The sequence below is a fragment of the Aquarana catesbeiana genome, linkage group LG09 (genome assembly GCF_042186555.1).
Source record: "Aquarana catesbeiana isolate 2022-GZ linkage group LG09, ASM4218655v1, whole genome shotgun sequence".
NCBI lineage: Eukaryota > Metazoa > Chordata > Amphibia > Anura > Ranidae > Aquarana > Aquarana catesbeiana.
The window spans coordinates 310,157,275-310,183,088 of record NC_133332.1 but is presented as its reverse complement, the minus strand read 5'-3'; the positions used below and the strand labels follow the sequence as shown (position 1 = coordinate 310,183,088).

Sequence of the window (25,814 nt, the reverse complement as noted above, 5' to 3'; positions counted from 1 at the left end):
GATACCAATAATGGGCCACTTTTTCTCCCACTGATACCAATGATGGGTCACTATTTCTTCCACTGATACCAATGATGGGGCACTATTCCTCCCACTGACACCAATGATGGGGCACTATTCCTCCCACTGATACCAATGATGGGGCACTATTTCTCCCACTGACACCAATGATGGGACACTATTCCTCCCACTGATACCAATAATGGGCCACTTTTTCTCCCACTGATACCAATGATGGGTCACTATTTCTTCCACTGATACCAATGATGGGGCACTATTCCTCCCACTGACACCAATGATAGGACACTATTCCTCCCACTGATACCAATGATAGGACACTATTTCTCCTACTGATACCAATGATGGGGAACTATTCCTTCCACTGATACCAACAATGGGCCACTATTCCTTCCACTGACACCAAGGATGGGCCACTATTCCTCCCCCTAATACCAATGAGGGGGCACTATTCCTCCTACTGATACCAATGAGGGGGCACTATTCCTCCTACTGATACCAATGAGAGGGCACTATTCCTCCCACTGATACCAATGATGGGGCACTATTCCTCCCACTGATACCAATGATGGGGCACTATTCCTCCCACTGATGCCAATGAGGGGGCACTATTCCTCCCACTGATACCAATGATGGGCACCAAGGGGCACTATTCTTCCCCCTAATACCAAAGATGAGGAACTGTTCACGTTTACTGACACCATGTCATTTTCTACTGCCCCTAAAGTCTGAAGGACAGTAAACTGGTCCTTTGGTTAAATGGTTTGGAGGCCCCCGCTGTAGAACCTGGAGAGAAAATAGCATGGTAACATTCGATTTTGATGGCATTAGCACACAGAACAAGGTATATGCAGTTTCACATGACATTTTTTTTTTTTTTTATGTACACCCCTATGTGTTAATAAACCACAGCACAAACCAAGATGAACAGGATTTATTTGTATTTTTCAGGATACAGGAGCTTTTTTTTTTTTTTTTCCTTTAGTAATAATAATAAATAGTAATGACTACTCATAGAAAGAAGTAATATAAAAACAGACAGGTTTTCCATGGAAATTTCCCCCCTGTGTATTCAGTAACCCATGAAACAGACATGAGATTTCTTTGGACTTTTTGTTCCACTTTAAGGATTTCAGATTAATATGATTCTTTTTTGTAGGGCCAACCAGTGACAGGTTCTCTTGAAAGTAATTTTGGACAGTGCAAGCGCTTGAATATGTTGTTTTAACATCCTTAGGCATACTATCTTGGAGGCTTGCTTTACAGCCATCAGTGGTAAATATTAATATTAAAATCTATAATGTATTTTCTTGGAATCAGCATATTTCTGTTGGGTTTTCAATGTACTTACCTATACATTGTATTTTTTTTTTAGAAATTTGTACTTTTTTCTCCCTGAAGAAGACCTCTACTGCTTATGGTCGAAACGCGTTGGGATTTTTCTGTATGCTCTTCTACATATATCATGCAATATTTCAGTGGTCACTGCACAGTTGTATTGATGCTCATGTTTTAACAAATAGTTATGCTTTGTAATTTTATTGATCTTTTGTAATAAATACATTTTTTAACCAATTTGGACTTTTTTGCTGCAATACAAAACCCCCTAGGGAATTTATTCTACCTTCTATGTTGTTATAGGTTGTAAACAGTTTTTTATTTATTTTTATTTTTTTAAAGTTTAGCGTAATGTGCAAAGTACAATCTGATGAATTTAGGAGTCGCTATGCAAAGTTGATGAAGTCCATGTCTCGTACCATGGGGAGGGTCAACTCCAGGGTTCCTGTATCAGCCATGAATTTGGCCTGTCCTGATTTTTCATTCACCGCGTGGGGGAGATGCAGTCCGAGCTTACTGTGAAAAACACAAGAGAGTCTCATTTATATTATATCATTTATAGTATGTTGTTAGAGCTCTTAGAAAACACAATGGGCTGGCAGACAAGTGTGAGTGGACAAATATTGGTTCTGATGGCTCCTTCCAGCAGGATAATGCACCATGTCACAAAGCTCCAATCATCTCACCACTGGACAATGAGGTCCCTGTACTCCAATGGCCTCCACACTCACCACATCTCATCCTCATCCCATAGAGCTCCTTTGAGATTTGGTGGAACGGGAGATTGGCATCATGGATGTGCAGCTGCCAAATCTGCAGCAACTGCGTGATGTTATCATGTCACTATGGAGCAAAATCTCTGAGGAACGTTTCCAACACCTTGTTGTATCTATTCCACCAAGAATGAAGGCCAAAGGGGGTCCAAACCGGGACTAGCAAGGTGTACCTAATAATGTGGCCGGTGAGTGTATAATATATACATAACTTGACATCAGATTTAAAGTGGTTCTAAAGCCTTAAAGTGGGGTTCCACCCAAAAAAACAAAAATACCTCAAAAATTCTTAAAAAAAAAAAAACAAAAAAACATTTGGATATTTTTTTTTTTTTCACTTACCTCTAAATGCTTGTTGCTAGGTGGTCCCTCGTAGTCTGCCTCTTCCAGTGCCTGGGCTGGTGACATCACTTCCCCCTCGGCACAGGAAGGGCTTCCGCTCTGCTCCCTCCCTCCTGTCAATCATCTGGGACCCATTACAGGTCCCAGGTGATTGAGCGGCCAATCACGGCGCGCGGCGCTGCTCGCGCATGCGCAGTTGGTGCCAGGCTGTGAAGCCACAGCCCAGCGCCCACAGTTGAAATGCCGGCGCCGATGAGCGGAGGGGGGGGGGACGAGTGGGGCTTCGATCCCCCGCATCGCTGGAACCTGGGACAGGTAAGTGTCCAATTAAAAGTCAGCAGCTGCAGTATTTGTAGCTGCTGACTTTTAATTTTTTTTTTTGACGGCCCCCCCTGGGTGGAACTCCTCTTTAAGGTTTTTTTTTTTTAGCTTAAAGGCCTTTTCTGGCACTTTTTGTTTACAAGTTTAAATCAGTATTTTTTTGCTAGAAAATTACTTATAACCCCCAAACATTATACATTTTTTTTAGACCCCAGGGAATAAAATGGCGACACGGTATTTGTGCAGCGGTTTTGCAAAGCGCAATTTTTAGGGGAAAAATACACTTTAATTATAAAAAAAAAAAAAAAACACAATATGTACGCTCATTTTTTTGTTAAATATAAAAGATGATGTTATGCTGAGTAAATAGATACCCAACATGTCACGTTTTAACCACTTAAGGACCGAGCCACTTTTTGAGATTTGTTGTTTACAAGTTAAAAACATTTTTTTTTTGCTAGAAAATTACTCAAACCCCCAAACATTATACATTTTTTTCCCTAACACCCTAGAGAATAAAATGGCGGTTGTTCCAATACTTTCTGTCACACCATATTTGTGCAGCGGTCTTACAAGCGCACTTTTTTTGGATAAAAATACACTTTTTTGAATTAAAAAATAAGACAACAGTAAAGTTAGCCCAATTTTTGTTTATATTGTGAAAGATAATGTTACGCTGAGTAAATTGATACCCAACATGTCACGCTTTAAAATTGCGCCCGCTCGTGGAATGGCGTCAAAAGTTTACCCTTAAAAATCTCCATAGGCAACATTTAAAAATTTGTACAGGTTGCATGTTTTGAGTTACAGAGGAGGTCTAGGGTTAGAATTATTGCTCTCACTCTAAGGATTGCGGCGATACCTCACATGTGTGGTTTGAACACCGTTTTCATATGCGGGCGCTACTCACGTATGCGTTCGCTTCTGCACGCGAGCTCGGTGGGACGGGGTACGTTTAAATTTTTTTTTTCCCTTATTTATTTTACCTTTTATTTTTTATTTTTACACTGTTCTTTTAAAAAAAAATTGTGTCACTTTTATTCCTATTACAGGGAATGTAAACATCCCTTGTAATAGAAAAAAAAGCATGACAGGACCTCTTAAATATGAGATCTGGAGGTCAAAAAGTCCTCACATCTCATATTTACACTAAAATGCAATAAAAAACCCCCCAAAAATACCTGCAATGGTATGGAGACGGGTAAGGGCCATCTTCACCTCACTTGTTTCCATGCCCAGCCAGCAGAAGGATCCGATCGCCTCCGCTGCTGCCGACAGTTCCGGTAAGCGGCGGAGGGCACCGGAGCCGATAAAAGTGATCTTGTGGTGAATCCGCCACAGAGACCACTATTATCGGAAACCAGACCGCCGGTTGAAGAAGAGGATACCTGGATTATGGTAGCTAGCTGCTGCCATAACAATGATATTCCTCTTCAAAGTAAGGACGTATATCGGCGTGCAGCGGTCCGGAAGTGGCTAAAATTGCGCACACTCGTGGAATGGCGACAAACTACAGTGTTTAAAAATGTCCATAGGCGACGCTTTAAACATCTTTACAGGTTACCTGTTTAGAGTTACAGAGGAGGACTAGTGCTAGAATTATTGCTCTCGCTCTAACATTCCCAGCGACACCTCATGTGTGGTGCGAATACTATTTACACATGCGCGTGCGACTTAAGTATGCGTTCACTATTGTGCGCCAAGCAGGGAGGTATGGGGATGCTTTAAATTTTTTTCTTATTTATTACTTTTATTTTTAAACTGTCCCTTTAATTTTTTTTTTATCACTTTTATTCCTAATACAAGAAACGTAAACATCCCTTGTAATAGAAATAAGGAAATCCAGCCGCCGGCTCTAAAAAAAAAAAAAAAAAAAACAATACAGGATTATGGCTGATAGCTTCAGGCATAATCCCCGTGCACACATGACTGTATGCAGGGAGAACTGTGATGGGGGGCATGACTGCAGGGAGGACTGTGATGGGGGGGCATGACTGTAGGGGGACTGTAATATGGAGGCATGACTGCAAGGAGGACTGTGATTGGCGGGGGGGGGGGGGGCATGACTGTAAGGAGGACTGTGATGGGGGGCATGACTGCAAGGAGGACTGTGATGGGGGGCATGACTGCAAGGAGGACTGTGATGCGGGGGCATGACTGCAAGGAGGACTGTGATGGGGGGCATGACTGCAAGGAGGACTGTGATGGGGGGGCATGACTGCAAGGAGGACTGTGATGGGGGGGCATGACTGCAAGGAGGACTGTGATGGGGGGGCATGACTGGGGGGGGGGTGATATGGGGGGGCATGACTGTAAGGGGGACTGTGATATGGGGGCATGACTGCAAGGAGGACTGTGATTGGCGGGGGGGGGGGGGCATGACTGTAAGGAGGACTGTGATGGGGGGCATGACTGCAAGGAGGACTGTGATATGGGGGCATGACTGCAAGGAGGACTGTGATGGGGGAGGGGCATGACTGTATGGAGGACTGTGATGGGGGGCATGACTGCAAGGAGGACTGTGATTGGCGGGGGGGGGCATGACTGTAAGGAGGACTGTGATGGGGGGCATGACTGTAAGGGGGACTGTGATATGGGGGCATGACTGCAAGGAGGACTGTGATTGGCGGGGGGGGGGGGCATGACTGCAAGGAGGACTGTGATTGGCGGGGGGGGGGGCATGACTGCAAGGAGGACTGTGATGGGGGGAGGGGCATGACTGCAGGGAGGACTGTGATGGGGGGTCATGACTGTATGGAGGACTGTGATGGGGGGGGGGGCATGACTGCAGGGAGGACTGTGATGGGGGGTCATGACTGTATGGAGGACTGTGATGGGGGAGGGGCATGACTGCAGGGAGGACTGTGATGGGGGGTCATGACTGTATGGAGGACTGTGATGGGAAGGCATGACTGCAAGGAGGATTGTGATTGGCTGGGGGGGAGGGGCATGACTGTAAGGGGGACTGTGATGGGGGGGCATGACTGCAAGGAGGACTGTGATTGGCGGGGGGGGCATGACTGTAAAGAGGACTGTGATGGGGGGGGCATGACTGCAGGTAGGACTGTGATGGGGGGGCATGACTGCAGGGAGGACTGTGATATGGGGGCATGACTGCAGGGAGGACTGTGATGGGGGGGCATGACTGCAGGGAGGACTGTGATATGGGGGCATGACTGCAGGGGGGACTGTGATGGGGGGGGCATGACTGCAGGGAGGACTGTGATGGGGGGGCATGACTGCAGGGAGGACTGTGATGGGGGGGCATGACTGCAGGGAGGACTGTGATATGGGGGCATGACTGCAGGGAGGACTGTGATATGGGGGCATGACTGCAGATAGGACTGTGATGGGGGGGCATGACTGCAAGGAGGACTGTGATATGGGGGCATGACTGCAGGGGGGACTGTGATGGGGGGGGCATGACTGCAGGTAGGACTGTGATATGGGGGCATGACTGCAGGGAGGACTGTGATATGGGGGCATGACTGCAGGGAGGACTGTGATGGGGGGGCATGACTGCAGGGAGGACTGTGATGGGGGGGCATGACTGCAGGGAGGACTGTGATGGGGGTCATGACTGCAGGGAGGACTGTGATGGGGGGTCATGACTGCAAGGAGGACTGTGATTGACGAGGGGGGGGGGCAAGACTGTAAGGAGAAGTGAGATTGGGGGCATGACTGCAAGGAGGACTGTGATTGGCGAGGGGGGGGCAAGACTGTAAGGAGAAGTGAGATTGGGGGCATGACTGCAAGGAGGACTGTGATGGGGGGCATGACTGTATGGAGGACTGTGATGGGGGGGCATGACTGCAGGTAGGACTGTGATGGGGGGGCATGACTGCAGGGAGGACTGTGATGGGGGGGCATGACTGCAGGGAGGACTGTGATGGGGGGGCATGACTGCAAGGAGGACTGTGATTGGCGAGGGGGGGGGGCAAGACTGTAAGGAGAAGTGAGATTGGGGGCATGACTGCAAGGAGGACTGTGATTGGCGAGGGGGGGGCAAGACTGTAAGGAGAAGTGAGATTGGGGGCATGACTGCAGGTAGGACTGTGATGGGGGGGCATGACTGCAGGGAGGACTGTGATATGGGGGCATGACTGCAGGGAGGACTGTGATGGGGGGGGCATGACTGCAGGGAGGACTGTGATATGGGGGCATGACTGCAGGGGGGACTGTGATGGGGGGGGCATGACTGCAGGTAGGACTGTGATATGGGGGCATGACTGCAGGGAGGACTGTGATATGGGGGCATGACTGCAGGGAGGACTGTGATGGGGGGGCATGACTGCAGGGAGGACTGTGATGGGGGGGCATGACTGCAGGGAGGACTGTGATGGGGGGGCATGACTGCAGGGAGGACTGTGATATGGGGGCATGACTGCAGGGAGGACTGTGATATGGGGGCATGACTGCAGGTAGGACTGTGATGGGGGGGCATGACTGCAGGGAGGACTGTGATATGGGGGCATGACTGCAGGGGGGACTGTGATGGGGGGGGCATGACTGCAGGTAGGACTGTGATATGGGGGCATGACTGCAGGGAGGACTGTGATATGGGGGCATGACTGCAGGGAGGACTGTGATGGGGGGGCATGACTGCAGGGAGGACTGTGATGGGGGGGCATGACTGCAGGGAGGACTGTGATGGGGGGTCATGACTGCAAGGAGGACTGTGATTGGCGAGGGGGGGGGCAAGACTGTAAGGAGAAGTGAGATTGGGGGCATGACTGCAAGGAGGACTGTGATGGGGGGCATGACTGTATGGAGGACTGTGATGGGGGGGGCATGACTGCAGGTAGGACTGTGATATGGGGGCATGACTGCAGGGAGGACTGTGATGGGGGGGCATGACTGCAAGGAGGACTGTGATTGGCGAGGGGGGGGGGCAAGACTGTAAGGAGAAGTGAGATTGGGGGCATGACTGCAAGGAGGACTGTGATGGGGGGCATGACTGCAAGGAGGACTGTGATGGGGGGGCATGACTGCAGGGAGGACTGTGATGGGGGGGCATGACTGCAAGGAGGACTGTGATGGGGGGGCATGACTGCAGGGAGGACTGTGATGGGGGGGCATGACTGCAGGGAGGACTGTGATGGGGGGGCATGACTGCAGGGAGGACTGTGATGGGGGGGCATGACTGCAAGGAGGACTGTGATTGGCGAGGGGGGGGCAAGACTGTAAGGAGAAGTGAGATTGGGGGCATGACTGCAAGGAGGACTGTGATGGGGGGCATGACTGCAAGGAGGACTGTGATGGGGGGCGGGGGCATGAATGTAAGGAGGACTGTGATGGGGGGAGGGGCATGACTGCAGGGAGAACTGTGATGGGGGGGCAATGACTGCAAGGGGCACTGCAGTGCACCTTTAAAGTGCTGTGCAGGGGGGTGGTGAGACTCTGAACCACCTACCCCATCCTTTTCCTTCTTGTAATAGACTGGTCTCTGCTGCTCTCTCTCCCTGTGCAGGGTGTCTTGTCCCCACCCCCTCCTATAGTTTTCTGCAGGCAGCCGGTAGTGGGTGGGGTCTGCTGGGCCCCTCCCACAGCTCTGTTGCCTAACATTTGATGTGGGGAAAAGGGTATCTTATAGAATTCCTGAGCACCAATGTCCTTAGGCAATGCATCACAAGGATTACTTACTATTTGGGAGTACAGAGGTTTATGTATTTTTTCCTTACATCAAGTGAAACATCAGAGACCTTGGTGTCAGAAAGCTGGATACGGATCTAATTAAAAAAAAAACATATATATGTATTTGTGAATTGTAAAGATATCACAGAAAAAAAAAGTTAAAAAAAATTATATATTTGCATAAACTGTTATGCTTTAAAAAATAAAGTATTCTGTTCAAATATGTATTTCTAAAGTGGTTCTGAAGTCCAAATGTGTTTATTTTTTGTGGGCGTTTTTTTTTTCTACCTTGATGCATTCTCTGTAGTGGTGCACCGAAAAATTCAGTTGCCGGAACTGAAACCGAAAATTCAGAATATGTATTATATTCAACTTTTTAATTAATGTCACAAATTTAAATAAATATGAATTTATTGTCGGTAGCTTTTGAAGTGGTGTTCCAAATCCTGCTTACGCATTAAGAACGCAGCAAGAACACATCAAAAATGCACCCATTTTGCGTTTTTGATGCATTATTTGAGTCACATGACCTATGAAAAACACACCATAAGCGCGGTAAAATCGCGGCTAAAACATGGTAAAATCGCAGCAAAAAAAAAAAATCGCACAACGCTGAAAACCCTATTTTTGGAGGCCAAAATTTCAGTGCATCCCCAATTCTCTGCATTTAAGTGTTAGTATACCTTTATAGAAAATCTGCAAAAGGTGACCCAACACTGGACCCCATCCCCACCCCCCGCTGTACTTGCCTCCATCCTGAGCTGTCAGGGGCTCAGCAAGCCGTTCCGTTGGTCCCGGGGATTTGAAATCCTCGCTGCTTTCTCTCCTCTCTGTCCAGTGCTGCAAGGACGGACCAGATGGCTTCTAAATGGTCAGCACCGTCATGTGGATGGGGCTGACCAATCAGAATCCGTCTGGTCCATCCTGGACCAGGATTGCGGGAGGTAAGTACAGTGGTGGGTTGGGGAGAGGGTCCGGTGTTAGGCCACTTTTATAATTTTTTTGGGAAAGATGAACTAACCCTTTAAGGTAAAAAAAAACGCTCCACTCCCTAACCTACTTGGCTCCAGCATGGTCTTGCCTCCAGCAGCACTCCCCTCAGTTCCTGGTATCACAGAAGATACTAAGGACAGGGGAGCCATTGGCTCCTGTTGCTGTCAGTCAAACTCCTGTGAGAAGGAAGCAGAGGGCGCCGTGTGAGTCTATGGCTCAGGAGCACGCATACATGTGTTCCTCCTTAGCACCTCTTGCTGAAGAGGCACCTGGAAGAGGGCAGAAAGGACAGCGCTGGACCCCAGAAGAGGAGGTTTAGGGCCAATATCATTGCACAAAGCAGGCAAGTATAATATTTTTTTATTCTAAACCCAAGAAAATTATTTTAGGCATTTAGTATCATTTGAAACTTAAAAAAAAAGTAACTTCTGCGATCAGACTTCCTGTTGGAGGGTGGCTATGTTTGTTTTCCATTGTTCAACCATAACCAAGAGCATAGCCACCCTCTCTTTATCACTTCTGATATGGACTATGAACTATGGGGTACCTGTCACCTGTATACTTATCGCTATTATTCACATATGGATGGATATATGCAGCGCTAAAGAGCATGAAATTATAAAGTAAGAGTCCATTGTGTTGAAACAAAGTCCTTGTTCAGGGAAAAAAAACTGGAACCACCAACGGTGTAAACCGAGACACAATAAGGTGAATATGAGATAAATATCCTCCACCAAACACTAACACGCCGGGCCTCTTACTAAAGAGAATGGACCACTGAATTACAGGTGGTCAGACCAACATGCCGGGCCTCTTACCAAAGAGAATGGACCACTGAATTACAGGTGGTCAGACCAACACACCGGGCCTCTTACCAAAGAGAATGGACCACTGAATTACAGGTGGTCAGACCAACACACCGGGCCTCTTACTAAAGAGAATGGACAACTGAATTACAGGTGGTCAGACCAACAAACACACCGGGCCTCTTACCAAAGAGATTGGACAACTGAATTACAGGTGGTCAGACCAACCCACCGGGCCTCTTACAAAAGAGAATGGACCACTGAATTACAGGTGGTCAGACAGGAATAATACATCGATAACACCACAGCACCACTTCTCTTGGATAGTAGATGGCTGGATCTTGTAGTCTCAACACATGGTAAATCCAAAGGTACATGCATAGAATACAAGAAGGCAACTTGTCATGGTGTTGCATATAAAAACAGGGTGTACTTATTTTATATAAAACGGCCAGAATACTCACATTTCATTAAATAAAAGCAGGCATGTCAGAAGTCACAGTCTGTCATAGGTATCAAGTGTTTCCAACCACAAAGATGGCCGCTACCCCCCCCCCCCCCCCCCTCCAATCAACCTACCCTGGGTGGAGCTGTGACGTCATGCTACATCATGAGGAGTTGCCTTCTTGTTTTCTATGCATGTACCTTTGGATTTACCATGTTTGGAGACTACAAGATCCAGCCATCTACTATCCAACCGAAGTGGTGCTGTGGTGTTATGGATGTATTATTCCTGTCTGACCACCTGTAATTCAGTGGTCCATTCTCTTTGGTAAGAGGCACGGTGTGTTGGTGTTCGGTGGAGGATATTTATATCATATTCACCTTATTGTGTCTCTGTTTACAACGTGGGTGGTTCCAGTTTTTTCCCCTGAACAAGGACTTTGTTTCAACACAATGGACTCTTACGTTATAATTTCATGCTTTTAGCGCTGCATATATCCATCCTTTTGTTATTTATTGTTACCATACAATTTATGTCAGCTGCTTTATTGGTATTAGCGTAGTGATTAATTTTAAATTATTATTATTCACATATGACAAGTGTATTGTGCTCCGGCTCACAGAAGCCTTTGTATTCCATGAACTAATTCACAAAATACAAAGGCTTCTGTAAATGGGCAGCAGAGGAAAGGGGTGGGTAGAGCTGCTCTGTGTGCTTCTCTCCTCTCACAGCTGGAGTGTGTCCCTCCAGGAGTCCAATAAACCTGTCACATATAAGTAATAGGGATAAGTCCCAGAGGTGACATGCACCTAATTGGACTTAACTCAGAGCGTGCCTGCACTTTTTGCAAAATTGCTGAATTCCTGGAATTCAGCTTTAAAGAAAAACATGAATGCAGCTTTGTATTTTTCTATTCAACTTTAAATGTTTTTTTTTTTTCATTCAAGCAGTGTAAGCACCTGGATTTGGCTCGGTATAACCCTTTTTCAGCCCCCTTGCAGCAGGGCTCAGACTAGGAGAGGAAGAAACATTACAAGGACCCACTTAGTGTTGCTGTTAGATCTTTTGATAACAAGGAGCATGCTGATAGGAGGAGCAGAGTGACCGGGAGATGATTAGGTCCAAAGCTCTCCAGCACCTCAGCAGGGTCCAGACTGTCACATTTGGACCTACCACAGGCACCCATGCCACTCCTGCAGGCTACACTTTGTCACCAACTCAAGGAAATATTAAACAGGAGATGTACAGGAAGCCCCCCCTCCCCCCTCATCAACTCACTAAGTTATATTAGACAGTATTGGGAAAAGGTCCAAACACTTACCACCATATCTTCACAGCAAGCACTTGACGGGTCTTTTCGACTCAGGCCCAAAAATATATCTTCAGAACTAACTCTTTGCTTAAAAAGAATTTCATATCTGTGAACAGATTAGTGTATAGACATTAGTGATGACTGCCACTGGAAGAGTTTAGAAGCCTCAAATCTGTTACTTTGGATTTACTTTATTCTGTGGTCAAATGTCCAAAAGTTTGGCAATCAAACCTATATGAGCTTGTTGGACATCCCATTCCAAAATCATGACCATTAACAAGTTGGTCCCCTCTTAGTGACTATAACATCACCCACTCTTCTGAGAAGGATTTTTCGCAAGATTTTGGAGTATGTAGTATGTAGGGGTCTGGCCAAAAGAGCATTTGTGAGGTCAGGTATTGATGTTGGATGAGAAGACATGATCTCAAAGACGTTCAGTAGGGTTGAGGTCAGGTATCGATCTTGGATGAAAAGGCCTGATCCCAAAGGTGTTCAGTAGGTTTGAGGTCCGGTACAGATGTTGGATGAGAAGACCTGATCCTAAAGGTGTTCAGTAGGGTTGAGGCCAGATACTGATGTTGGATGAGAAGAGCTGGCACACAATGGACACTCCAAATCATCCGAAAGATGTTCAGTTGTGTTGAGGTCAAGTATTAATGTTGGATGAGAAGACCTGGCACACAATGGGCAATCCAAATCATCTGAAAGGTGTTCAGTAATGTTAAGGTCAGGTACTAATGTTGGATGAGAAGACCCGGCACACAATGGGCATTCCAAATCATCCAAAAGGTATTCTGTTGGGTTGAGGTCAAGTATTAATGTTGGATGAGAAGACGTGGCACACAATGGACATTCCAAATCATCTAAAAGGTGTTCAGTAGGGCTGAGGTCAGGTACTGAAGTTGAATGAAAAGACCAGAACCCAAAGGTGTTCAGTTTGGTTGAGGTCAAGTGCTGATGTTGGATGTGAAGACCTGGCACACAATGGGAATTCCAAATCATCCAAAAGGTATTCTGTTGGGTTGAGATCAAGTATCAATGTTGGATGAGAAGACGTGGCACACAATGGACATTCCAAATCATCTAAAAGGTGTTCAGTAGGGCTGAGGTCAGGTACTGAAGTTGAATGAAAAGACCAGAACCCAAAGGTGTTCAGTTTGGTTGAGGTCAAGTACTGATGTTGGATGTGAAGACCTGGCACACAATGGGAATTCCAAATCATCCAAAAGGTATTCTGTTGGGTTGAGATCAAGTATCAATGTTGGATGAGAAGACGTGGCACACAATGGACATTCCAAATCATCTAAAAGGTGTTCTGTAGGGTTGAAGTCCGGTGCTGGTGGTGGATAAAAAGACCTGGCACACAATGGTTGAATTCCCCTACTGAATTCATCCAAAATGTGTTCAGTGGGGATGAGGTCAGGTACTGTACTGAAATTTGATAAAAAGACCTGGCACACAATGGTCATTCCAAATCATCCAAAAGGTGTTTGGTTGGATGAGGTCAAGTATTGATGTTGGATGAGAAGACGTGGCACAAAATGGGCATTCCAATTCATCCCAAAAGGTATTCAGTTGGGTTGAGGTCAGGGCTCTGTGTAGGACACACAAGTTCCTCCACACAAACTCACCAAACCATGTCTTTATGGAGCTGGCTGTGTACACAGCGCAAGAACAGAAGGGGGCCTTCATCAAACTGCTACCACAAGGTTGGAAGACTAGCCCAAACTACATAGCTAGGTGGTGACAGATCTGGTGGGGCGATGTTGCATTTGCAGATAAAATAGGCAAGTGGTTGGCAAAAATAGGCCTTTTTTAAATTTATTTTTAAAGGCTGACACTACAGCTCCCTGTGAGCTCAGACACCATCTGCCACTCTGTATTCTGCGGTGGCATCAACATAAGGAGGAGCTGCGGGGAGCACTGTGAGGTGGTCAGGGAGTGGGCTTTAACCAATGCTCTCATAAGCTGATAGGGTCTCTTTAAGGATATTCACAACGTGGATTTGAATGGCAATTTTGCCCGCCCCCCCCCCCCCCAAACGACAGGTTTAAATGACAAACAGCTCAGCACATGTCAATAGTTGGGGTGTTGAGGTAAGCCTAGGGGTAGGGGAATCCTCCAGGGCTCACTTCTTCTCTCCAATACTGAGGATTGTAGATGGCCCCTCACTGTCCTCATGTACAACATGCATTTACCTATACTGTAATTCCACTTAAAAAAAACAAAAACAAACGTCTGATTCTTAGAATCATTGAACAGAACAGTTTGACTTACTCCGGTTTTTCTCTCGGATCCAAAAAATCATCGAATTCTGCCCCTTCTTTGACTTCTGACTCATGCCAAATATCCTTCCCATCTTTTTCTGTCTCAGCTGTAAAATGAGCAAAGTGATGACATGATCATAGAAGCAGGAGGAGGTTGTCTGCAAGATTGTAAGAAGGGTTGAAATTTAAGTGCCATGGCACTGCTAAGAGGTCTAGATACAACTTTATTCCATTAAAGATCATGGGTACAGATCAAGAAATATCCAACGCGTTTCGGGGGTCTACGTGCCAAACAAGCTGCCAATTAGGCTCACACTGGAATAAATACCATCGTAAGTCCAGTTCACTACTGGTTTGTGCACGATTCCTCCAATTAATAACAAAAATAGGGTACTATTCCTCCCAAGGACACCAATGGTGGGGAACTATTCCTACCAATGATGGGGCACTATTCCTTCCACTGATACCAATGATGGGGCACTATTCCTTCCACTGATACCAATGATGGGGCACTATTCCTTCCACTGATACCAATGATGGGACACTATCCCCCCCCCCCCCCCAATACCAATGATGGAGCACTATTCCTCCCACATTTACCAATGATGGGGCACTATTCCTCCCACTGATACCAATGATGGGGCACTACTCCTCCTAATGATGGGGCATTATTCCTCCCACTGATACCAATGATGGGGACACTATTCCTCCCACTGACACCCACGATGGGACACTCTTCTTCCCACTGAAACCAATGATGGAACACTACTCCTCCTAATGATGGGTATTATTCCTCCCACTGATACCAATGATGGGGACAATATTCCTCCCACTGACACCAATAATGGGGCACTATTCCTCCCACTGACACCAATAATGGGGCACTATTCCTTCCACTGATACCAATGATGGGGCACTATTCCTTCCACTGATACCAATGATGGGACACTATTCCTCCCACTGATACCAATGATGGGGCACTATTCCTCCCACTGATACCAATGATGGGGACAATATTCCTCCCACTGACACCAATAATGGGGCACTATTCCTCCCACTGACACCAATAATGGGGCACTATTCCTTCCACTGATACCAATGATGGGGCACTATTCCTTCCACTGATACCAATGATGGGACACTATTCCTCCCAATGACACCAATAATGGGGCACTATTCCTTCCACTGATACCAATAATGGGGCACTATTCCTTCCACTGATACCAATGATGGGGCACTATTCCCCCCACTGATACCAATGATGGAGCACTATTCCTCCCACATTTACCAATGATGGGGTACTATTCCTCCCACTGATACCAATGATGGGGCACTATTCCTCCCACTGACACCAAGGATGGGGCACTATTCCTCCCACTGATACCAATGATGGGACACTCTTCTTCCCACTGATACCAATGATGGAGCACTACTCCTCCTAATGATGGGGCATTATTCCTCCCACTGATACCAATGATGGGGCATTATTCCTCCCACTGATACCAATAATGGGGACACTATTCCTCCCACTGACACCAATGATGGGGACACTATTCCTCCCAATGACACCAATGATGGGACACTATTCCTCCCACTGATACCAATGATGGGGACACTATTCTTCCCACTGACACCAATGATGGGACACTCTTCTTCCCACTGATACCAATGATGGAGCACTACTCCTCCTAATGATGGGGCATTATTCCTCCCACTGATACCAATGATGGGGCACTATTCCTCCCACTGATACCAATGATGGGGACACTATTCCTCCCACTGACACCAATGATGGGACACTATTCCTCCCAATGACACCAATGATGGGGCACCATTCCTCCCACCAATATCAATTATGGGACACTATTTCTCCTCCTACTGGCCACAGGCGCTAGGTAACTTTTTTACTCCCACTGACGGCCAAGCCCGAGACATTATTTGCATTGACTCTGGGGCATCTTCTACCCCAGATGGCCACACTCCGGCCCCCCCCTGATGTCTGAAGGACAGTAAACTGGCCGTTGTTTAGAAAGTTTGGAGACCCCTGGCCTAGGCGTTTCCAGTGGAAGTGGGAGTGGGTACTGCCAGAAGTGGATACCTGCTGCCCCCCCCCCCACCAAAAAAAAAAAAAAGTTTCAAAAGTGAAAGAGGAGGAGGGAGGGAGGAGGATCAGCAGAACTTCTTTTTAAGGCGATGTTCCGCTTTAAATAAATACTTACAAGTGGAAATGTCTTGTTGTATCTTTTTTACAGATCCTATGTCCCCAGGCCCAGCAGCAAACGCAGATGAGGAAGGACACTAAAAAAAAAAAAATTAAAAAATTATATTATATTGAATGTATTTATTTTTATATATATATATATACACACACACACACACACACACACACACACACACACACACATATAGATATGTTGTTACCAGAAGGAGGTAAAGGAGAAAGGAGGAGCACCAGACTGATTGCTGAAAGATCATGAAGAATTGAATAATTCATAAAAAGTAAAATGGACAAGCCAACGCGGTTCTAACAGGCCCCTGCTTCATCAGGGCCTAAAATTTCTAGTAAGTATCTAGACAGTCTCAGGTTTAAGTTATAAACTTTAAATGCTCGGGGTTAAAGTGTATGTATAGCCAAAATGTTGTTTTTTTTTTTTTTTGCTGTCTGGGTACCATTTGGTAAATTTCCATTTACTTTCTGTCTCAGAGACACAACAAGAAGTTAGAGGAAATCTCCCAAAGTGAGGGGAATTCTCCTAAACAGCTTTCTCCCTGGAAGGTGTCCACTTTGGAAGATTTCTCCTCACCTCCGGATCTAAGGACAACTGTAAAATTTTGGATATCCCCTCACTTTCTTTCTACAGTGAGGGGAAAAAAGTATTTGATCCCCCTGCTGATTTTGTACGTTTGCCCCACTGACAAAGAAATGATCGGTCTATAATTGTAATGGTCGGTTAATTTTAACAGTGAGAAACAGAATAAAAAAAATCCAGAATAACTCACTTTAAAAAAGTTATAGATTGATTTGCATTTTAACGAGTGAAATAAGTATTTGACCCCTTCGCAAAACATGACTCAGTACTGGGTGGCAAAACCCTTGTTGGCAATCGCAGAGGTCAGACGTTTCTTGTAGTTGGCCCCACCAGGTTTGCACACATCTCAGGAGGGATTTTGTCCCACTCCTCTTTGCAGATCCTCTCCAAGTCTTTAAGGTTTCGAGGCTGACGTTTGGTAATCGAACCTTCAGCTCCCTCCACGTATTTTCTATGGGATTAAGGTCTGGAGTCTGGCTAGGCCACTCCAGGACCTTAATGTGCTGCTTCTTGTGCCACTCCTTTGTTGCCTTGGCCGTGTGTTTTGGGTCATTGTCATGCTGGAATATCCTTCCACAACCCATTTTCAGTGCCCTGGCTGAGGGAAGGAGGTTCTCATCCAAGATTTGATGGTACATGGCCCCGCCCATCGTCCCTTTGATGCGGTGAAGTTTTCCTGTCCCCTTAGCAGAAAAACACCCCCAAAGCATAATGTTTCCACCTCCATGTATGACGGTGGGGGATGGTGTTCTTGGGGTCATAGGCAGCATTCCTCCTCCATAGTTTGTAGACGCCCTAACGTTCGCATAACCCAATCAATATACACTTATTGGATTTTTTTTTTTTTTTCACCAAAAAACATGCAGCAGAATATATATTGTCCTAAATTTATGAAGAATTTTAATTATTTTTTTTTCTGGATATGTTTTATAGCAGAAAGTAAAAACATTTTTTTTTAAATTGTCTTTTTATATATATATATATATATATATATATATATATATATATATATATATATATATAAAAAAAAAAATCGCAGAGGTGACCAAATACCCCCAAAAGAAAGCTCTATTTGTGCGGAAAGAAAATGGCATAATTTTTTTTTTTTGAGTACAGCGTCGCACAACCCTGCAATTATCAGTTAAAATAACGCAGTGCCGTTTCACAAAAAATGGCCAGGTCATTTTGGGGGGGGGGCATAAATCTTCCGGAGGTCAAGGGGTTCAACATGGAAGCATGGGTGGGAGGAGCTACATTTTTTACACTTTGTTCACCTGCCCCTATACCCAGATTAATACCGCTCTGACATAGTTACTAATAATAAAGCAAACAGTAATATATAATAAAATCGTCATATACTCACATGACTTTCAATTTCTTCCTCCTCTTCAGAAGGGTTGTGAAGCAGATCACATAGAGCTTGTATGGATGACGTGGTGGAGAACTCCCCCAGATGCTCCTCCATGTTGCCCCTGCAGGTATGGTTCAAGAAAAGTTAAAATAAACTTTCACATAGTCACAAAAGACTGATAGAAATAATAGACAGTCAGGCCATGCATAGACACAAACACAAGCTCTTGGCAGTAGTTACTAAATAGCATCCTCTCTTAGCACACAAAATGTGACACTATGCAGAATATCTAACGCACATGTGTCAAACACAAGTCCCCGGGGGGGGTGGGGGGGGGGGGGGGGCAAATTTGGTTGCCAGGCCATTTCATGTGGCCCTCGCACCTCCCCTGCAGCTTTGGAACCCCCCTCATCCTCGCCCCCACCTTGTCTCAGCAGTTGGCAGCAGAGGGGAGCACAGAACTCCTCCACCAGATCCTGCGCTTCTCTGTGCAGTCGTGGAGAGACTCGTCTCTGCCCCACTCCCCCCCCTCCCCATCTCAGCAGTCGGCAGCTAAGAGGAGGACAGAACTCCTCCTACAGATCCTGTGCTTCTTTGTGCAGCCATGGAGAGACTCGTCTCTGCCCCTCCCCAGTCTCATCAGTTGGCAGCTGAGAAGAGGACAGAACTCCTCCTACAGATCCTGTGTTTCTCTGTGCAGCCATGGAGAGACTCGTCTCTGCCCCCCGTCCCCCCGTCTCATCAGTCGGCAGCTGAAAGGAGGACAGAACTCCTCCTACAGATCCTGCTCCTCTCTGTGTAGCCACAGCATCCCTCCCCCCCTCCACTGGTCTCAGCATCCAGGCCTCCTCCAAATTCTGCACTTTCTGCTTCCCAGATCCGCCATCCAGCTTCTTCTTGGAAGCAGCACAAGTAAACGGGGGTGCACTATGATATAAGGGTGGATGAAGGACTCTTGAGTGGGGGGGGGGTTCCTGACATCTGATGTAAGGGGGGGGTGCTCTGGACATCTAGTCTTACAGGTAATGGTCATAAAAATAATATTGGAATGACATTAAAGAGCCAGCATGTTTTGGGGGTGCTGGCACACCCCCCCTTCCCCCTCATCAGGGCTTGGAATTTGCGTGAACTTAAAATGAAATTACTCAGTTTAGGTAAATTATTGTAAGAAATAAATATTTTAAAAATAACAAACATGTTATACTTACCTGCTCTGTGCAAATGTTTTGCACAGAGCAGCCCCGATCCTCCAATTCTGAGGTCCCCTGGCGGCGCTCCTCCTCTTCATTGGGTGCCACCACGACTGCTCCTCTGACAGGGAGGGTCTGCGCTGATTTATTATCAGCGCAGCCCCCCAGAGGATGTCCACCCAGGACCACCAGGGACGCCACCAGGACCACCAGGGATACCCACCACTTGTGACCACTAGGTATGCCACCCATGGCCACCAGGGATGCCAATCAGTGCCCACAATCAATGCCAATCAGTGCCCATCACTAATGCCTGCCAATCAGTGATGCCTATCAGTGCCACCTATCAGTGCCCATCAGTGCCGCATTTCAGTGCCACCTATGCATGCCCATCAGTGCCACCTATGCGTGCCCATCTGTGCCGTCTATAAATCCTCATCAGTGCTGCCTATCAGTGCCACCTATCAATGCCGCATATTAGTGCCCATCATCAGTGCCACCTCATTGGTGCCACCTCATCGGTGCCCATCAGTCCCGTCTATTAATCCTCATCAGTGCTACCTATCAGTGCCACATGTTAGTGCCCATCATCAGTGCCACCTCATTAGTGCCCATCAGTGCCACCTTATCAGTGCCCATCAGTGAAGGAGAAAAACTTATTTACAAAGTTTCGTAACAGAAACGAAAAAAAAAAACCTTTTTATTTTTCAAAATTTTCGGTCTTTTTTCATTTGTTTAGCAGAAAATAAAAATCCCAGAGTTGATCAAATACCACCAAAAAAAAGCTCTATTTGTGGAAACAAAATGATAAAAAATGTATTTAGGTACAGTGCTGCACGACCGCGCAATTGTCATTTAAAAAGCAGCTGAAAATTGGCCTGGGCGGGAAGGGGGGGGGGGGAGTGCCCTGTATTGAAGTGGTTAATGACGGATAACCTGATTGCGTGTAACAATTTGCCTCGCCATCTACTGGTTATTACTCAGCACTGCAGCTCAGGTCTCGGCAGAGCACACCTTCCCTATTCAAGGAGGTTTAAGTAGATTGCTGAACACTCAACCTGTGCCTGATCAGCAGATTTACAAGAAACAAGTCTGATAAAAGCGGGGTGACGTTAAACAGCCAAAACGTTTCAGGGGCTCTCACACTAGATAATATTTGGGGTGATATTAAACATCCAACACTTTTAGGGCACCTGGCACCTTTCCCATTAGGCTTGCAATTTGCATGGGACCTAAAATGCAGCTAGAGCCGTGCTGTGGTGTTCGCTGGGACTTGTGATCCCAGCCTCAATGGCAACAGAACAACTGGTCCCCGTTACTCCCTACCTCTTCCAAAAGAGCTGCAAGGATAAGGAAAGCGATCGGAGCAGTCATGTGACAACATCAGACCTTGTTCACATTGCGTGGTCTACAGCAGGGGTCTCCAAAGTTTTCAAACGATGGCCTTCAGACTTTAGGGGGGCCAGATTGTGCCCAGCGGGGGGCAGAAAATGTACCGGGCCCGGCATCAGTGAGAATAAATATTTCCCCAGGGTTGGTGGTTAATAGGGGGAGGAGTAGTGCCCCTAATTAGTAGTAGGAATAGTATCCCATCATTGGTATTGGTGTTAGAAATAATGCTCCGTTGTTGGTATCAGTGGGCCGAATAGTGCCCCAAGGGCCGGATAAAGGCTAGCAAAGGGCCACATATGGCCCTCGGGTCACAGTTTGGAGACCCCTGGCCTACAGCATACCCCTGGTGCAAGGGCTGCGTGTTCCTGCATGGGGATGCACAAGGCAATATGTCGCTTCCTGGATGCATGTGTTAACCCTTAAAAATTCTGCAGCACTGCACCTCAAACACGGGCAGTTGCATGCTGGTTGCCATTCACCAGCACGCCCAAATTAACGGCCATGCACATTTTCATGCGAGGCGTATCTACAGCATACGCTTGCACGAGGGCGAGGGTTACCAGCATGGGGATGCAGTTGACAGCAATGGGGCTGCACAAAACACCTGTGCACCCCCCATGCAGGTAAACACGGCCCCCGCAGAGGTGTGCGCTGTAGTACGCCCCGTGTGAAATGGTGCACGTCCGTTTTTTTTGGGTGTGCTGGTGAATGACCTGTTATAGCTACAGCTTGTGTTCAGTGGGCAGTACAGCAGTCAAACGTGACCTATTCAACTTAATGCAGCCACACTGCAACCAGCCTGCAACTGCATGTAATGCATGCCGTTACAGGCTTTCAAGGGTTAAAATAGGCATCCAGGAAGAGACATATTGCAACTGCGCTATCTTCAGGGCTGGCCCGGCACCTCCAGCATTGAATGTATGTAATAGCAAGGGGTGCTGAAGGTCGCTGCTGAGGGATCTATTGTCATTGATGGGGATCTGTTTTTGTGTAAGGGTCTATTGTTGCTGGGGGGGAGGTTATGTTCCTCCTAGGGATCCACTGTTGATGGAGAGGTCTATTGTTGCTAGTTCATGGAGGGTCTATTGATGGTGGTTGCTTGGAGATCTGTTATGGCTGCTGGGGGGGGGGGGTTGTTTAACGTTGCTGGGGTGGATCTTTTGTTGCTGGGGGTGGTCCATTGCTGTATGGGGGAACTATTGATGCTGAAGTGTGGTCTATTGTTGCTAGGGGGATTTATCGTTGTGTGGGAAATCTATTGTTGCTGGGGTGCGGTCTATTGTTGCTGCCGGGGGGCCTATTGTTGCTGGGAGAGTTTATTGTTGGCGTGGGGTCCAGTGTGGCGGCGGAGAGTCTATTGTTTTTGGAGTGGGGTCCATTGCTACTGGGAGGATTTATTGTTGTTGGAGTGGGGTCTATTGTTGCTGAGAGGCTTTATTGCTGTGTGGGGAATCTATTGTTGCTTGGGTATGGTCTACTGTTGCTGCAGGGGGATCCTTAGTTGCTGGAGTGGGGTCTATCGTTGCTTAGGGGATTTATTGTTTCTGGGGTGGGGTCTATTGTTGCTGGGGGGGGGGGGGGGTTATTGTTTCTGGAGTGGGCTTCATTGTTGCTGGGGAGACTATTGTTGTGTGGGGAATCTATTGTTGCTGGGGTGTGGTTCATTGTTGCTGCAGGGGGATCTATTGTTGCTTGAGTGAGGTTTTATAGTTGCTGGAGTGGGGTCTATCAATGCTATGGGAATTTATTGTTGCTGGAGTTTGGTCCATTGTTGCTGGGGGAGTCTATTGTTGTGTGCGGGATCTATTGTTGCTGGGGTGGGGTCTGGTGTTGCTGGCTGAAGAGGATCTATTTTACTACTTTTCTTGTTATCATTACCAAATTCCATACAAATTACTTATCACTATAAAATACTTGGTTCTGTACTCTCTAAAAGGGGTGGTACTGGATAGGGGGTGGAACCAAGGGTTGGTGGGTAGGGGTTGGAACCAAGGGAGGGATGGTGCTCGGAGGTGGGTAGGGCGCGGAGACAAGGGACTGTGTTCAGAGGTGGGTAGGGGGCGGAGACATGGGACGGTGCTTGGAGGTGGGTAGGGGGCGGAGAAAAGGGACGGTGCTCGGAGGTGGGTAGAGGTTGTAACCAAGGGACAGTTCTTGGAAGTGGGTAGGTAGTGGAACCAAGGAACGGTGTTTGGAGGTGGAACCAAGGAAAGGTGCTCAGAGGTGGATAGGGGGTGGAACCAAGGGAGGGTGCTTGGAGGTGGGTAGGGAGTGGAACCAAGGGATGGTGCTCAGAGTTAAGTAGGTGCTGGAGCCAAGGGACGGTGCTCGGAGGTGGGTAGAGGGTGGAACCAAGGAACGATGCTCGGCGGTGGGTAGGGGGCGGAGACAAGGGGCAGGGCTTGGAGGTGGGTAGGGGCGGAGACAAGAGACTGTGCTTGGAGGTGGGTAGGGGGTGGAACCAAGGGTCGGTGCTCGGAGGTGGGTAGGTGTTGGAACCAAGGGACGGTGCTCGGAGGTAGGTAGGTGTTGGAACCAAGGGACGGTGCTCGGAGGTGGGTAGGTGTTGGAACCAAGGGACGGTGCTCGGAGGTGGGTAGGCGTTGGAACCAAGGGACGGTGCTCGGAGTTATGTAGGTGTTGGAACCAAGGGATGGTGTTTGGAGGTGGGTAGGTGTTGGAACCAAGGGACGGTGCTTGGAGTTACGTAGGTGTTGGAAACAAGGGACGGTGCTCAGAGGTGGGTAGTTGGTGGAACCAAGGAACGATGCTCAGCTGTGGGTAGGGGCAGAGACAAGTGGCTCGGAGGTGGGTAGGGGCGGAGACAAGAGACGGTGCTTGGAGGTGGGTAGGGGTGGAACAAAGGGGCGGTGCTCGGAGGTGGGTAGGGGCGGAGACAAAGGACGGTGCTCGGAGGTGGGTAGGGGTGGAGACAAAGGACGGTGCTTGGAGGTGGGTAGGGGCGGAGACAAAGGACGGTGCTCGGAGGTTGGTAGGGGTGGAGACAAAGGACGGTGCTTGGAGGTGGGTAGGGGTCGGAGAAAAGGGACAGTGCTCGGAGGTGGGTAGGGGCGGAGACAAGGGATGGTGCTCAGAGGTGGGTAGGGGCGGAGACAAGGGATGGTGCTCGGAGGTGGGTAGGGGCGGAGACAAAGCACGGTTCTCTGAGGTAGGTAGGGGGCGGAGACAAGGGGTGGTGCTTGGAGGTGGGTAGGGGGCGGAGACAAGGGACGGTGCTCGGAGGTGGGTAGGGGCGGAGACAAGGGGCGGTGCTCGGAGGTAGGTAGGGGGCGGAGACAAGGGACGGTGCTCGGAGGTGGGTAGGGGCGGAGACAAGGGACGGTGCTCGGAGCTGGATAGGAGCGGAGACAAGGGACGGTGCTTGGAGTTGGGTTGGGACGGAGACAAAGGACGGTGCTTGGAGGTGGGTAGGGGGCGGAGACAAAGGACAGTGCTTGGAGGTGGGTAGGGGGCGGAGACAAAGCACGGTTCTCGGAGGTGGGTAGGGGGCGGAGACAAGGGGCGGTGCTTGGAGGTGGGTAGGGGGCGGAGACAAGGGACGGTGCTTGGAGGTGGGTAGGGGGCGGAGACAAGAGGCGGTGCTTGGAGGTGGGTAGGGGGCGGAGACAAGGGGCGGTGCTCGGAGGTGGGTATTGGCGGAGACAAGGGGCGGTGCTCGGAGGTAGGTAGGGGGTGGAGACAAGGGACGGTGCTCGGAGGTGGGTAGGGGCGGAGACAAGGGACGGTGCTCGGAGGTGGGTAGGGGCGGAGACAAGGGACGGTGCTCGGAGCTGGGTAGGAGCGGAGACAAGGGGTGGTGCTTGGAGTTTGGTTGGGCCGGAGACAAAGGACGGTGCTTGGAGGTGGGTAGGGGGCGGAGACAAAGGATGGTGCTTGGAGGTGGGTAGGGGGCGGAGACAAGGGACGGTGCTCAGGGGTGGGTAGGGGCGGAGACAAGGGACGGTGCTCGGAGGTGGGTTGGGGGGCAGATGACTAAAGGGGGGGGGGGATTTCCTGCACCTAGTCTCTGAGAATAAAAGCCCTGTCTATCGTATTGCGGTAACATGTTCACTGTGGTGCCTTTCATTGCAAATTGAACCCTATTGCACACTATTGCTATTGGTCATTGTGCGGTGAAATGAAGGGACTGCCTTGGTGCAATGCATGGCGGCAGAACGCATAGTGGGGAGGGCGGCCTGTATAGTAGATTTCCCCTCTATCCATACAGAGGGACACCTGGGGGGGGGGGATAAGGAGGGGTCGGGTTGTCAGGGAGGGACAGCTGGGTGTTGTGGTTCTTCTCCTGTGTGACATCCCATAATAGTACACCTCACACATACTGCAGCCAGGAAGGAATGAGGAGACTATGAAGAAGCACAGGACACCCCGAGGACCCGGATGACACTCACCTTCCTCCTCCGGACATCTCCAGGATTGTATTCGCCGCATCTGTGTTGCCGAGGCAACCAAAACATTGGGGTCCTTTCTATGGGTGACATCGGCGAATGCCAGAAATGAATTCAAATGAAAGGGTAAAATAGGAAATGGCCACATTCGTGTACCGCAACGATACTCGGCGGTCAGAAATCAGTAACTAGTATAGGATTGTACAGGCAAAATTCTGGACACCTAAAGGGGCCTTTCGGTGCGTTTCCGGACATGCGCAGTACGCAGCTGTCGGCCAGAGCCTGAGGAGGAGGAGGTAAACGTGATCTCCCGCCGCCGGTGAGTATGAGGAAGGCCTGGGGGAGGAGTGTGTGTGTGAAGAATACTGGGGGGGGGGGTGTATGAAGAATACTGGGGGGGATGTCGGCGTATGAGG

At 48.2% G+C, this 25,814-nt stretch overlaps 2 protein-coding genes across 4 annotated transcripts in view; one reads left to right on the top strand and one right to left on the bottom strand.

Annotated features, from left to right (window-relative positions):
• Positions 1 to 76: 76 nt before the first annotated feature.
• DNAAF6 (dynein axonemal assembly factor 6) lies at positions 77 to 25,583 on the bottom strand. 3 transcript variants are annotated; one of them, XM_073600641.1, is made up of 7 exons: positions 25,402 to 25,575; positions 18,423 to 18,531; positions 16,469 to 16,547; positions 14,260 to 14,356; positions 11,992 to 12,088; positions 8,436 to 8,521; positions 242 to 1,872 (listed from the first exon to the last, which is right to left on the bottom strand). In XM_073600641.1, exons 1-7 carry the CDS (start codon positions 25,416 to 25,418, stop codon positions 1,743 to 1,745), a joined length of 615 nt encoding a protein of 204 aa, XP_073456742.1. In that variant the 5' UTR covers positions 25,419 to 25,575; the 3' UTR covers positions 242 to 1,742. The 3 variants fall into 3 exon arrangements, with proteins under 3 accessions (XP_073456743.1, XP_073456742.1, XP_073456744.1); XM_073600643.1 differs by having other exon boundaries at positions 1,746 to 1,872; positions 8,474 to 8,521; positions 25,402 to 25,574; XM_073600642.1 differs by lacking the exon at positions 11,992 to 12,088 and having other exon boundaries at positions 77 to 1,872; positions 8,474 to 8,521; positions 25,402 to 25,583.
• Positions 25,581 to 25,814, top strand: part of LOC141108736 (uncharacterized) — a 29,197-nt gene continuing 28,963 nt past the window's right edge. The window contains exon 1 of the mRNA XM_073600638.1: positions 25,581 to 25,717. The gene's annotated coding sequence lies outside the window, so the exon portion shown is untranslated. The remainder of the gene's footprint in view (positions 25,718 to 25,814) is intronic.